We start from the raw sequence: 14,286 nt of genomic DNA, 5'->3' as shown, positions 1-14,286 counted from the left end.
CCATTACACCCCCTGACCATTTAAGACTGAAAGTCAACGCACGTGATTTTTTTATTGGTTTACTTCGTGGATTTTGTCTTTATTATAGATTAATGATGTAAATATGAAGTTTTTATGTTGTAGACGAGTTTTATATGTACGTTGGTATGAGATGGTCATAATGAAGAAGAAATAGATGTGTGTGTGTGTAAGATTGTGTGTGAATGTGTGTGTGTGTGTGTGTTTGTGTGTGAGTGTGTGTGTGTTTGTGTGTGTACGCACGTATGTATATGTCTAGTTTTTTTCTAAGCTGAAGAGGAAGACAAATTATGTAAACAAAATACAGCTTTCGTGTTTTTAATAAATTCTACCGACGTAAGGAATTAATTTACATGTATCAAATACTAATGGAAACGAAATCCAGAATAATCATGGCATATAACCAATTACAACCTACGCAGGAGTGTAAAACATATAAAAAAGGCCTACTGAAAACATCTAAAATTCGGTTAAAAAATTACCAGAAGTTTGTCACAATATAAAAAGTGCACCGCACCTGGAACTTTTAAAAACCAATACAGAATTTCAAGTGGTACAGAAATAGTGTTACACTATGTCCGAAGACAATAAAAAGGTTCCTACTGAAAGCCGAACTAACTTTATTTGCTGGTTTAAAGCTATTTTAATATTTGAGGGAACTCTTCAAGCCGTCTGGGTCAGTGAATACTTTCAAGTACCTTTGATAAAAACACGCACAATGCTTGTTTTATTTTGACGACGTAATCCTTTGGATAAATTGCACTATTTACCGACCATTTTAGGTTCGTTAAGAAACTCCTCGTGAACAGAGAACAAATAAATGCACATAAATAAAAGCTTCTTTTCTTTAGTAGAAATAAATTTGTGGCATGAGAGTAAATATTTAATTTCTTTCGAGCTGCGGAGTCGTAGTTAACAAAAATGCAAACGTCATTCTTACATTAGATAGTGTGTGTGTGTGTGTGTGTGTGTGTGTGTGTTTGTGTGTGCGAGCACATGCGCGTGTGTTGAGCTCACACATATGCATTCATATGGCATTATTGTAGGAGTTACGTGTGTGCATATTGGGCCTTCTTGTACCCATGCACTTTGACGAATATTTCATAAATCTGTTTCATATTTAGATCAATAAGTAATCATATCAATTAAAAAAATAAGAGCTCAAATTAAGACCATGTCTATTCTTGAAATGTTCAAATTCCGTCATAGTTTTACCTACATTTCATCCCTAGTATGCCTATCTTGGTCGTAAAGTCTGTTTTTACAAATCACCAAAAACATAATAGGTCGTCGCCTTTTCTGTTAATCTCGTTTTTCATCTTATATTGTACTGAATTAGTCACAATTGATAAACCAGCTGCTGCATTCGCGTAATATCATTTGTGTTGCTACTGTTAGTCTATGTTGTACATTGCGGCGGCTAAACTAACGCAATCGATTGGCAAAGTAGCTCGCACTCGAAAAGGAGCAGTGTAATTTCGCAGGTGGTTTTTATTGTTTTGACGTTTAAAAACACCCAACGGGGCTTGGCTTATATCTACCTATATGAACAAATTTCATTGTGTGTACTTTACTCTTATGTAAACAAAAATGTAAACAAAAATCTTTAAATACGGCCGCAAGGGGATGGCGTTATTTGCTCTAGTCCTGGTTGAGTTGTCGCCTCCGGAGCAGGATGTTATGGGTTCGTACCCACGGCCCGTGTGTCAGGAATGGTATTCAGCTAGGGAACCGTAGTCCGTTCCCCATAACATTTTAAAGGTGATATTCGTACCATATACTAACCCCAATACTCTGACTATCCCTAACCTGTACTTATTATATATATAGGACCCCGGACTTCCATTCCGAGGACTACCATTCCTGTCACTCCGGATCGTACCAAACACTAATATAACAATTAATGGTTTGCACTGTCCCCTCGCTAAACTAGCTGAATATAGAGGGGTGAAGCAGAGAGAAGAGAAAAGACTGAACGATGCGTAATGTTAGTAATTGACAGCCATGATTGAATAAGGAGTGGGGAGTGTTTTGTAGAGTAACTGAGTTGTTTGACATGCTCTTATGATACTTACACAACTGTGTGTAATGTAAACGAAAGAAGGCCGCTGGAAATTGCAGAGATAGGTAGAGATAGAAATGGTAAGAAAGCGGCGCGGGAACCAACTGGAAAGTAGCTAATAAATAACATGAAAGATTACAACAGAGTTGTGTATACTACACACACTGGAGAATAGAAGTGTCACCCCCTGAATCAGAGTAATCAAAGTTATAATGCCTGGTCTACTTATAATGTGACTAATGAGTATAAAACCGCTGTACCATGTAATTGTATTGTTGGTCTTTTTGTGAAATTTGATGTTAACAAAATGATACCAGGAGCATATCATCCCACAGTCATTTATCTCCCCCATAGTATTGGTTCAGTAGGGGTGACACTTCTATTGTCCATTGTGTGTACCTGCAAAAGATAACGACAGCGACAGATGACAATTCCGTGAGGCCAGAAATGCGACTGCTTAAATGAATAGGCTGTATGTATACCTTAAAGGGGTGAGGTCGTTACTTGATCAAACAGAGCCATAAAGACCAGGCAAACACTTTTAATGGGACTCTTACCGATATAGACGCTTATATAGCATAAAATAGATTTATTCTGAAACTTTGCCTATTTTCTCCTGAACCCCAAAATTTTGATAAATCCATCCAGACATACATTAATTGTTTCCGTTTAAAATTATTGATTTTAGTTGGAAATATGACCAGAATATATAAAGTGTTATATTTTTCTTTTGGTATGAGGAACTGATAAATGAAAGCACCTTATTTTTCCATACCTTTATTTACTACATTTGCCAAATTGTTGCACAGATTACAGTAGAATGAAAAGAATCCTTTTACACAACGACTTGCATGAAAGAGGTCTTATGACCTCAAGCTTTGTGGGAAGAAGAATGGAATAAGAATGTTAAACCGATTAGATCTTTATTGGAATGCATGTTACAGCACAAATATTCAACACATTTAATCAGTCTTGAAAGATACCTTTAAAACAATTATGTATGTTCTAAATTACAAGTAATAAACAACTGTTTTTTTCCTACTAGATTTTAATATTGAAAAGTGAATATCCACAAGGAATTTGAAAGTCATATAAAATAAACTATGAAAATAATGTTTGGTCTGTAAACAGATACTCACGGTACAAAAAGGGTAATACATGTAGTTTTTCTTTGATTTTCTTCAGAGATAAATGATCAAACAAAAACACCAGCAGCCGAAATGAAGGGGACATAACAGTGAGTGGGGAATGGGAATGGGCCATCTCCACTGGTGCTGGGTCACTGCCCGGAAAAAAAAATTACTAGCAGAAGCACCTTCATATCCGGTGCAAGGGCAGGATTTTTGTCACACTGGTCACAATGTATCCAGCACTGTCTGGCAACACCAGCATGCATGCTCTGGTAATGAAAAAAAATGTTCGCTTTTATGTCTGTCATTTCTGCATTGATATGTGCAATAGCTTACTGCCAAAATAAAATATTTGAAAATGTATGAACACCACAATTTTCATAATTTGGTCATTGAATAATGTTGCTCCAAATACCCCATAGTTTTTTTGATGAGATGTATCTCCCTGTGGTATATTTTTCTTTCAAAAAATTGAGAAGCGATGAAAGCTGCATATTCTCTTTCTTTTTGTGCACCGGTTAATATAAAATTTAGTAGCTATTATAATAAAGTTTATTGGACTAACAAAGTTAGAAGGAAAACCAAAAAGGGTATTTTCTCCTTAAAGAATGACCTCATTATCCGTTCTGGTAAAGATATGATTTTTTTAAGTCCCACCAGATGTCTTTACTTCTTGCACAATGAAACAAAATATGTGAAATATTCTCCTTATCTTCACCACAATATGGGCAGTCATCGTCCTCTTCCACACCAATAGTTTTCAAGTATGATTTTACCGGCAAGATTCTGTGTATTGTCCGATACTGAAATCATTGGAGTTTGGTTTCATTTGTAGACCTAAAACAGTTACAATTTACAATTTCATACTTTGTATCAGTGTTTAATTTGAAGTTCCACCTTTTTTCAATTTTTCTATTCTTAGCCGGTTTATAGAGAGTTTGGTAAACGTCTTTGCTGCCCTTTCTGCTTTCAAGGAGTAGTTCTACAGATTGTGGGGTAAATGGACAGGGGGTATTCTCAGTAACATCAGTTTGTGTTTTGTGCCTGATACAGTTTCGTATACCGTAGAATCTGAGTTCACTGCAGCTTTGTAATGTTAATTTATTTTCGAATTTCTCCTTCGATAAAATCCTGTCTTCGTCAAAAAAAAAAAAAAAAAAAAAAAAAAAAAAAAAAAAAAAAAATTCCAACAATTTTTACACCTTTGGTATACCAGTGCTTAATAAACACAGGATTACACCCAACACTAAATTATCATTGTACCATATAGGCTCCAGTGTGATTATGCTCTTTTTATCATAAAGGCATGTGGTTACGTTTTTCCAAGAGATGATGACATCTTTCCAAAAGTAATTACTGCAACAATTAATAAGTTTAGGTAAGTAAGTGTTTCCGAAATCGCACATGTACTTAATACATTAAAACCATATTTAGCTTGAAGAAGTGGAGCATATATGTTACTTCTAAAATAGATTCTTCTTAATCAGGTACATTTGAGAGATGTTATTAAGTCAGACATATTTAGCATCTTAAGACCACCATGCTCATAATCACCTGACAAAACCTCCATGTACAGCAAGAAGCTTAATTACAATTTGTCTGTTCAATATAAGTTTTAATGCTTTTTTATACCTCAAGTTCTCTTCTCAACTACTGAATTCTCTCTTCATGATCTTGGACCAGTCCTCCTGATCTCCCACCTCTTCCAAGTCGTGTACCACTGGACCTAGAAGTTCCATGCACCATTGTCAGTTAAATAAATTCTTTCAATGCTAAAAGGCACAAACATGTCAACGGACTATGAAGGGAGAGTGTTGTAACTAACGTGCATTTGTAAACGACTTACTTGGAACTCCTCCGCCATATTTGTTTCTCCTTGTACGAGTGCTAATTTAGGCAGCACACTCTGTCTGGCTAACACCGTGAGAACACCTGCGGTTGACGTCTTCTCTATTTTGGGGAGAGGACGTTCTCCAATATGGACTCAAATTTGTAACAATTCATTTTTTTAATTGTCGTCCACCCCAAAGGCCAATTTTGCTTTAGATCGTGACCTAAATACGTAAGAATTTAAGTTTCGGATAGGCCTATGTTTCAATTTTGCTCATGTTGGTAAGAGGCCTTTTCAGTCGGACAACCTTGACATTCACCTCGTGTGCTCGTGTCTATTTTCTTCGTATTTTTTCATATCACGTGATATGAGCGTTTCATCGACCGGGAGGACAGGTAAAACAAACACGTTCATATACCTATAGAGCTCCTGTAGTGTTTGGTGGCACATACATGCAAGCTGGTCAAAGGTGTTCTTTCTAAGAATACACTGGTGAGTTGATCGAGAAGCTTAAATTTATATGATTTTGGATAGTTAAGGGTTGTATGTACATGTAAGCCTACTGGTACTTGGTACAGAAAAAATATATGTGCATCTGGGTTGCTTAATCAGGCCCGTAGCCGGGGGGTGGGGGTTTGGGGGTTCGAAAAATAGCCTTTTTGCTGGGAAAAGGTCCCCTCTGGGTAAAATTTTATCCTGATACTGGAAGGTTTCATGGTAAAAGGTCTACTTTTTTCAGAAACAGACTCCCCTTTTGAATTTGCTGTCTTCTGGTCTGTTTATATTCTACAGGGTCAGGTGTAAATTTATCGAGTAGATTGAATGTGTACACGTATGTGGTTAGCATTGTTATTTTCGTGATCAAGCCATTTCCATGTTAAACGCACTGAAACCAGACAATCTCTGTGTGCTATATATGTCTTGATTATAACAAATGTTGTTCTCAACATGGACGCGCTTGTTGTTAGTCAAACCTTTGTAACGAATAACAATGCGTGAGGTCAACCGTAAGCCAAGTTGTTTGAAAGACACTCGTTCAATTCTTTAAATAAAGAACTAGGCCACCAGCAATAAGGTGTCACCTGAGTTAAGTTGGTATTTCAGGGCGTATACACTAGGTACTGGTACTAGTTGTTGTGACGATGAAGACTTCTTTATACAGCTTTCTAGCTGATACCCGTCACATGGTAATAGATTGAAACGTGATAAGAGATTAGTATACATGATTTATAGAATCTCTTTATATACTATATTCTGCGTGAAAGTCTTATTTCCAAACTTGTCCCGAGTAAAATATTTTGTGACTTAAACAATAATAACAATTAAAACAATAAATAAAAGAAAAAAAAGGACTGAGTGGGAATCGAATGTGTGTCATTCAAAATACTATAGGTGTATATTATATGAATTATATAACTTGGTGCTTCACGCAGTCTCTGTTGGGAAATCAATTTATCGACTCTGCAAACGGAAATAACCGTAGAATCTGAGTTCACTGCAGCTTTGTAATGTTAATTTATTTTCGAATTTCTCCTTCGATAAAATCCTGTCTTCGTCAAAAAAAAAAAAAAAACAAATAAATAAATAAATAAATAAAAAAATTAAAAAAAATAAAAATAATAAATCCAACAATTTTTACACCTTTGGTATACCAGTGCTTTATAAACACAGGATTACACCCAACACTAAATTATCGTTGTACCATATAGGCTCCAGTGTGATTATGCTCTTTTTATCATAAAGGCATGTGGTTACGTTTTTCCAAGAGATGATGACATCTTTCCAAAAGTAATTACTGCAACAATTAATAAGTTTAGGTAAGTAAGCGTTTCCGAAATCGCACATGTACTTAAATACATCAAAACCATATTTAGCTTGAAGAAGTGGAGCATATATGTTACTTCTAAAATAGATTCTTCTTAATCAGGTACATTTGAGAGATGTCAGACATATTTAGCATCTTAAGACCACCATGCTCATAATCACCTGACAAAACCTCCATGTACAGCGAGAAGCTTAATTACAATTTGTCTGTTCAATATAAGTTTTAATGATTTTTTATACCTCAAGTTCTCTTCTCAACTACTGGATTCTCTCTTCATGATCTTGGACCAGTCCTCCTGATCTCCCACCTCTTCCAAGTCGTGTACCACTGGACCTAGAAGTTCCATGCACCATTGTCAGTTAAATAAATTCTTTCAATGCTAAAAGGCACAAACATGTCAACGGACAATGAAAGGAGAGTGTTGTAACTAACGTGCATTTGTAAACGACTTACTTGGAACTCCTCCGCCATATTTATTTCTCCTTGTACGAGTGCTAATTTAGGCAGCACACTCTGTCTGGCTAACACCGTGAGAACACCTGCGGTTAACGTCTTCTCTATTTTGGGGAGAGGACGTTCTCCAATATAGACTCATTTTTGTAACAATTCATTTTTTTAATTGTCGTCCACCCCAAAGGCCAATTTTGCTTTAGATCGTGACCTAAATACGTAAGAATTTAAGTTTCGGATATATATGTTTCAATTTTGCTCATGTTGGTAAGAGGCCTTTTCAGTCGGACAACCTTAACATTCACCTCGTGAGCTCGTGTCTATTTTCTTCATATTTTTTCATATCACGTGATATGATCGTTTCATCGACCGGGAGGACAGGTAAAACAAACACGTTCATATACCTATAGAGCTCCTGTAGTGTTTGGTGGCACATACATGCAAGCTGCTCAAAGGTGTTCTTTCTATGCATGAATACGCTGGTGAGTTGATCGAGTAGCTTAAATTTATATGATTTTGGATAGTTAAGGGTTGTATGTACATGTAAGCCTACTGGTACTTGGTACAGAAAAAATATATGTGCATCTGGGTTGCTTAATCAGGCCCGTAGCCGGGGGGGGGGGGGGGGGGGGGGGTTTGGGGGTTCGAAAAATAGCCTTTTTGCTGGGAAAAGGTCCCCTCTGGGTAAATTTTTATCCTGATACTGGAAGGTTTCATGATAAAAGGTCTACTTTTTTCAGAAACAGACTCCCCTTTTGAATTTGCTGTCTTCTGGTCTGTTTATATTCTACAGGGTCAGGTGTAAATTTATCGAGTAGATTGAATGTGTACACGTATGTGGTTCGCATTGTTATTTTCGTGATCAAGCCATTTCCATGTTAAACGCACTGAAACCAGACAATCTCTGTGTGCTATATATGTCTTGATTATAACGAATGTTGTTCTCAACATGGACGCGCTTATTGTTAGTCAAACCTTTGTAACGAATAACAATGCGTGAGGTCAACCGTAAGCCAAGTTGTTTGAAAGACACTCGTTCAATTCTTTAAATAAAGAACTAGGCCACCAGCTATAAGGTGTCACCTGAGTTAAGTTGGTATTTCAGGGCGTATACACTAGGTACTGGTACTAGTTGTTGTGACGATGAAGACTTCTTTATACAGCTTTCTAGCTGATACCCGTCACATGGTAATAGATTGAAACGTGATAAGAGATTAGTATACATGATTTATAGAATCTCTTTATATACTATATTCTGCGTGAAAGTCTTATTTCCAAACTTGTCCCGAGTAAAATATTTTGTGACTTAAACAATTATAACAATTAAAACAATAAATAAAAGAAAAAAAAAAGGACTGAGTGGGAATCGAATGTGTGTCATTCAAAATACTATAGGTGTATATTATATGATCTATATAACTTGGTGCTTCACGCAGTCTCTGTTGGGAAATCAATTTATCGACTCTGCAAACGGAAATAACTATATCATAAGGCGTGCGCCCATTAGGCCTATATACGCAGGTATCGTTCTTCTGATATGCTTATGCCACGCACCTGTTGCAGTATGTGTACTGATTTTGACATTTTTTAAACATAATGTGCCTACTAGTGAAAATTTTGCCCACTATGTAGAAAGTCTGCAAGGTTAATGAGAATTATTCAAAATGTCTTGGTGGAACAGCATATATGCCATGGTAAACAGAGCCCATAAAATTTTTTATTAAATATAAAATCCTACTGGTACAAGACATTTTCTGGACTTAAATTTTGGTTTGTGTGCGATTAATTCAGTTTCGGTTATCTTGGTATTTTCCCCTAAAATAAAATGGCGGTGTTTCTCCAATGTCAGACATTATAACAAAGTCGTGGTTGCATTATGACAGAGAGAACTGGGGAGCTTGTCTGGCCCAGTTTCACAAGCTTGTCTGGTCCAGTTTCACAAGGAAAAAAAGGGTCAGTGCCCTGGCTTAGTTGACCAGGATTTCCATGAGAGTAACACTGTTCCTAGGGTCATGTAACGTTGGTAACCAAGTTTTTTAAGGTAGGGAGGCTGAGTAAGTTAAGTTCCGTGGCGTAACATACAGTTGCATATGTCAAGAAGAGTGGACCCAGAACCACTCACCACTACGTCCGTAGGCAATTAGGTCGTGGAAGCACCCGAGAATTAACAGCTATCCTGGTTCTTCGCCTTTTAACGTAACTCTGTCCCTCTTTCTCCAGCCCATTTTTTTTTAGATTTCCCATCCGGCTTGCCTCTTCATCGCTGTTCTTGTAGTATATTATTATTATTATTATTATTATTATTATTGATAACCGACCAAGTTACATACCACATGGCTACAGTGCTTCAATCTTCTCCCCGTGACAAGGAGTGTATAGATACCGCACAGCGTACTATCGGTAAATTATGAGCAGGATGATTATTCTTAATATTATGAACTTAATTTACTGGACGATTTTCAAAGTAATTCATTTATTAGATTTTTATTTCTTCATTTTAGCTACATGGAGTTGTCCTCGGTGTGATCAGCACAATGAAAGCGGATGCCGCAGTAGAATGTCACCAGATCTATAACTAATGAAGGCAAAGTTAACGATATTGCACGCTAGAACTACTAGTGCATCTGTTTGCAAGGATCCACCACTAAGCCATCCATAGCTGCGTGAATTTATTAAGATTGTGTGCTACCAGAACAAGTCTGAGATAACTGCTAGGAGTTGCGGTACCGCAATGAAGTTCCAGGGCCTACCTTTTCGTCCACCTTCCCTAAAGATGGTTGTTGGTCTTTCAGCTGGGCTTGTTGTTGTGTTTTTAATGTTGTGGATGATTCAAGGCCCACAGTTGATCAGTTCTGATTCTTCCCTTCAAGGCTCCAAATCTCCAACCCCCGCATCTCAAGGTTCCAAATCTCCAACCCCCACATCTCAAGGCTCCAAAACGCCAACCCCCGCATCTCAAGGCCCCAAAACGCCAACCCCCACATCTCAAGGCTCCAAATCTCCAACCCCCGCATCTCAAGGCCCCAAAACGCCAACCCCCAAATCTCAAGGCCCCAAATCTCAAGGCTCCCAGTTGGTAAGCTTTCTCTCTCTCTCTCTCATTAGTAACGGTATATGCTCAATGTTTTTAAAGTATAAAATGGTTTTTACACTTAAGTCACTATAACTGTAACAAGACACCACATATTGCTAAAGCATAATGAAAAAAAAAGAAATGATCGAAAAAAAAAAGATCGATTGTAAGAAAAAAAAATTGGGGTATAAAAGCATATCTGTAGAAAATATCAGAATTACAGAATCCTGATAGCTACTTTGTAAAAAGCTTAACTATCCTTGTTTTTTTTTCTATTTTCTTATTTATTTATTATATTTATTTGTAGCCTCAGCGTCTCACGGGTGTCACATCATACAATCTGGTGGATGAAATTACCATGGCGTTAATGGATAAAAATGACACCGATGTCAAACAGTATGGGGACCCGTTCTTTTATAAAGAAGAGCTAGGAGGGGAAGTAGCCTCGACGCTACAGGGGGATGTGGATAAGTTTATACCTGAGTTGAAAATGACATTAAAGGAATACGACAGACTAGAGAAAGGCTTTTATGGGTAAGTCTTTAACTTTAAGATGATCATTTTAAATGCTTATTTCGAACAATAGACAAAACCTTAGTTCCCTTTAATACTATTCTTGTATTTGTATAGTTTGAAAAAAAAAAAAAAAACATCTTTGTGTAATAGTTCATTGTTTTACGAAGTCATACCAGCAGTATGTGAAAGTAGTTACTGGGTAGAGAGACTTGGCCAAATAGAGACTATCTCGTCCAGGTTTGGTGCTTGCATCCTCTCGTATCTTTTACAGTCTACTTGTATTTCTCTCCGATAGAATTTATGGCAGAATAGTCAATTTTCAAAATGATAATAAAAAATATATATTTAGCTTTATTATCATTGATTTGAATATTTCATATTTATCCCGTCTCGGTGATTAGTTAGCTGATAATTTTTTGTGTACAAACGTGTCACCACTGTTGTGGAAGAAGATGCAATAATAATAATAATAATAATAATAATAATAATAATAATAATAATAATAATAATGATAATAATAAAAAAAATGGAAAAAGGTGAATGTGCTTTTTATGTACAGGAAAATCAGTAGTGTAATAATTTATAGGAATTTGGTAGGTTAGCTTCATATGATGGGCTATAAGCAAGGAAATACAAAGGTAACTTTTCATGAAATTTTTGTTTATTAAACTGTGTTTTATCCTTAAATTCATTTAATATTATTAATATTTTTTATTTAGAATTTCATCTTTTGAGAGACATCTTTTTTCACTATATAATTTTTTATATATTGCAGCCATCTCATGCGCCAGCAGTACGACTGCCGTAATAGAGTTCGTGCTGGAATCTCTGAAGATGGAGGTTGGGAAGTTTGTATGGACCCACCGTTTGCAATCAAACCTGGCTCATGTATTGTGTATTCTTTTGGGTAGGAATAAACTAAACCATATATATATATATATATATATATATATATATATATAGAGAGAGAGAGAGAGAGAGAGAGAGAGAGAGAGAGATTAACATTATTTGCTTGTTTGTTCTTATCAAATATCTGGTTCAAATTTGCCAAATCAATATTATTAGCTTTATCAAAAGTACATATCTCGCACTTCATTATCTAAATAAGAACGATCAGGTTTTGACCAAAATTGGCAGGTTGCGCCCAATTTGCACTCCATTTCAAAGAGTTCTATTAATTTAAAATTACTAGAAATGAAGGGAATAGTTTTATGCCTTGACAGTGAACATCTGCTTTATATTTATGTTTTGCGTACAGATTGGGCAATGAATGGTCCTTCGACAGATATATGTCAAAGAGCTGCACAGTGTATGGATTTGATCCAAGGTCAGTAATACCATTTAAATAATAATAATAATAATAATTTCCTTTTTCAGTTTGGTCTATTTCATTTTCTTAAAATGCTGATGGACATGTAAATACCAAGGTCAGTTAGACCAGATGTTTACAATGCAAATTAACTCCTTGATAAACTTAGGCTATTCAGCCATGTCAGTAATTTAACATTTGCCTATTATAAGGTACAGTATTTTCAAAATGGTTCACTTAAAGAGCTGGGGACCCAAGTCTGTGACTCGATCAGCAGTTATAATCTTAATATCTTCTTAATATCTAAAAGGTATACATGTGTATATATATAATTTTTTTTCAGCATCGGCCTAAAGCAAGAGTCCAAAGAGGTCCAACCAAACATGTGGTTTTACAACATTGGACTCTTTCGTGAAAACAGAATTGTCAAGTGGAAGAATGGACAACAATGGGCCCTCAAAACTCTAGGGACAGTAAGGCAGATGCTGAAACATACAGATGTAATAAATACTCCTTTTTTATTGGTCTTAAAAGCAAACGACTAGAATTGACAGAAGGTCTTCATGTAGCTAAAGTAATTTTTTCACCAATTTTCCCTTTGTCAACAAGATGCATTTAGTACAAATAACAAGAAATAACACATTATAAATACATTGAAAGAAAAGAGGTCAGTTATAATGATAATATTTATATATCTTATATAACAATTTATTATGTTTATTTCACTGCACGTTACAGTTATATACACTGTGCAATGTTAAATTCTTATAATGCAATACTATTCTATACTTAATTCGTGTTTACAAAATTTTGCTTTAGAATTAAAGTATAATACTACTAATTAAAAAAGCAAATATGAAGTATCAAAAGCATATATAAAAACTATACAAAGATTATTAAAATATTTAAAATGTCAAATCTAGTCAACGTCGCTTCTAATTAACATTTTTCTAAATTTCAGGCAACAATAGACTACCTGAAAATGGACGTAGAAGAGTCGGAATGGGACGCCTTAAAGACTGCCTTAAAGGAAGGATCTTTAAAACATGTTAAACAGTTAGCCATTGAATTCCACATATGGAACTTCTCGAAATATATAACACCAAAGCATGTATATGTATTGAGAAAACTAGAAGAACTAGGTTTTAAGATATTTTTCGCAGAAAGAAATGGGTCTGCGAGAATAAAGTCCAAATATACTGGAAGAGTGCTGACGTGGGCCAATAATGTATATTATGTCAATACGAACTATCTTCAAGCATGATTCACATACAAGAAAGGAATTTGACAATTAAGCGTTATGTACGGCACTATTATTATTAACGCCCAAGATTGTGATGCCCGGCGACAAAACTTTCGTCGTTGAAGAGCATTAACTTAACACGACAGATGCTCAGCTTGGAACAGGTACAATGTAACAATCGCTCCATTTATGCTGACCGGTTTATTAGCCAAACCGATCCTGTGCTCGTCAATCTGTCTCCAACCTGTAAATATTAAAGCCACATTTATCCAGGGAAGGCAAAAATGGAAGTGGTGGCCGCACAAATGATTTTATTTTTACCGTTTTCAGCTACAGTAACCGCCCCTCGTATTAGTCATGATGTGTCATTTATGTGATAAAATTCATTCAGAATCTTGTGAACTGTGAAAGATACATTTGTAATGTTAGTAATTGACAGCCATGAGTGAATAAGGATCGGGGAGTGCTTGTACAGTAACTGCATCCAGGGTAGATTGGTTTGTTCTTATGATGCTTGCAAACTGCGTGTAATGTAAGCGGAGAGAAGGCCTTTAGAAATTGGATGAAGTTCATGTAGAAATAAAAATGGAGAAAAAACGGCGGGGGAAACAACGGGAAAATAGTAATAAATTATATGAAAGAATATACCGTTCTTGTATTTACTACCTCTCGTATCAACAAACGATATAATCTACTTCGTCATATAATACTCATACGTTTACGAAATTTTATTAAACTAAAATGGAGCCTTCATAAGAAAATATTAGGACGACGGCAGTGGTTAATGTAATGTTCTCGATTTTTACAATTGATTTTATAAGATGTTTTG

At 35.9% G+C, this 14,286-nt stretch overlaps 1 protein-coding gene and 1 long non-coding RNA gene across 5 annotated transcripts; one reads left to right on the top strand and one right to left on the bottom strand.

Annotated features, from left to right (window-relative positions):
- Positions 1-2,841: 2,841 nt before the first annotated feature.
- On the bottom strand, positions 2,842-7,492 carry LOC106164575 (uncharacterized). 3 transcript variants are annotated; one of them, XR_001238579.2, is made up of 4 exons: positions 7,320-7,492; positions 7,106-7,199; positions 4,843-4,936; positions 2,842-4,341 (listed from the first exon to the last, which is right to left on the bottom strand). It is a non-coding gene; the product is annotated as an uncharacterized LOC106164575 (long non-coding RNA). The 3 variants fall into 3 exon arrangements; XR_015331626.1 differs by lacking the exons at positions 7,106-7,199; positions 7,320-7,492 and adding an exon at positions 5,057-5,371; XR_015331627.1 differs by lacking the exons at positions 7,106-7,199; positions 7,320-7,492 and adding an exon at positions 5,057-5,369 and having other exon boundaries at positions 2,842-4,047.
- Positions 5,374-14,100, top strand: LOC106164573 (uncharacterized). 2 transcript variants are annotated; one of them, XM_013542539.2, is made up of 7 exons: positions 5,374-5,533; positions 9,818-10,392; positions 10,697-10,923; positions 11,681-11,812; positions 12,164-12,232; positions 12,558-12,714; positions 13,176-14,100. In XM_013542539.2, the coding sequence occupies exons 2-7, from the start codon at positions 10,048-10,050 to the stop codon at positions 13,476-13,478; spliced, it is 1,233 nt and encodes a 410-aa protein (XP_013397993.1). In that variant the 5' UTR covers positions 5,374-5,533; positions 9,818-10,047; the 3' UTR covers positions 13,479-14,100. The 2 variants fall into 2 exon arrangements, with proteins under 2 accessions (XP_013397993.1, XP_013397992.1); XM_013542538.2 differs by lacking the exon at positions 5,374-5,533 and adding an exon at positions 7,637-7,798.
- The last annotated feature ends 186 nt before the right edge of the window (positions 14,101-14,286 follow it).

The sequence above is a fragment of the Lingula anatina genome, unplaced genomic scaffold, assembly GCF_051362555.1.
Source record: "Lingula anatina isolate TDL-2025a unplaced genomic scaffold, LinAna3.0 unanchor82, whole genome shotgun sequence".
Lineage (NCBI taxonomy): Eukaryota > Metazoa > Brachiopoda > Lingulata > Lingulida > Lingulidae > Lingula > Lingula anatina.
This window is presented reverse-complemented; position numbering and strand designations above follow the sequence as displayed.

Coding starts and splice junctions, on each gene's coding strand:
- LOC106164573 (XM_013542539.2), top strand. CDS start 10,048: ATGAAGTTCCAGGGCCTACCTTTTCGTCCACCTTCCCTAAAGATGGTT. Junction 10,393..10,696: donor AATCTCAAGGCTCCCAGTTG/GTAAGCTTTCTC, acceptor ATTTATTTGTAG/CCTCAGCGTCTCACGGGTGT. Junction 11,813..12,163: donor TGTATTGTGTATTCTTTTGG/GTAGGAATAAAC, acceptor TTTTGCGTACAG/ATTGGGCAATGAATGGTCCT.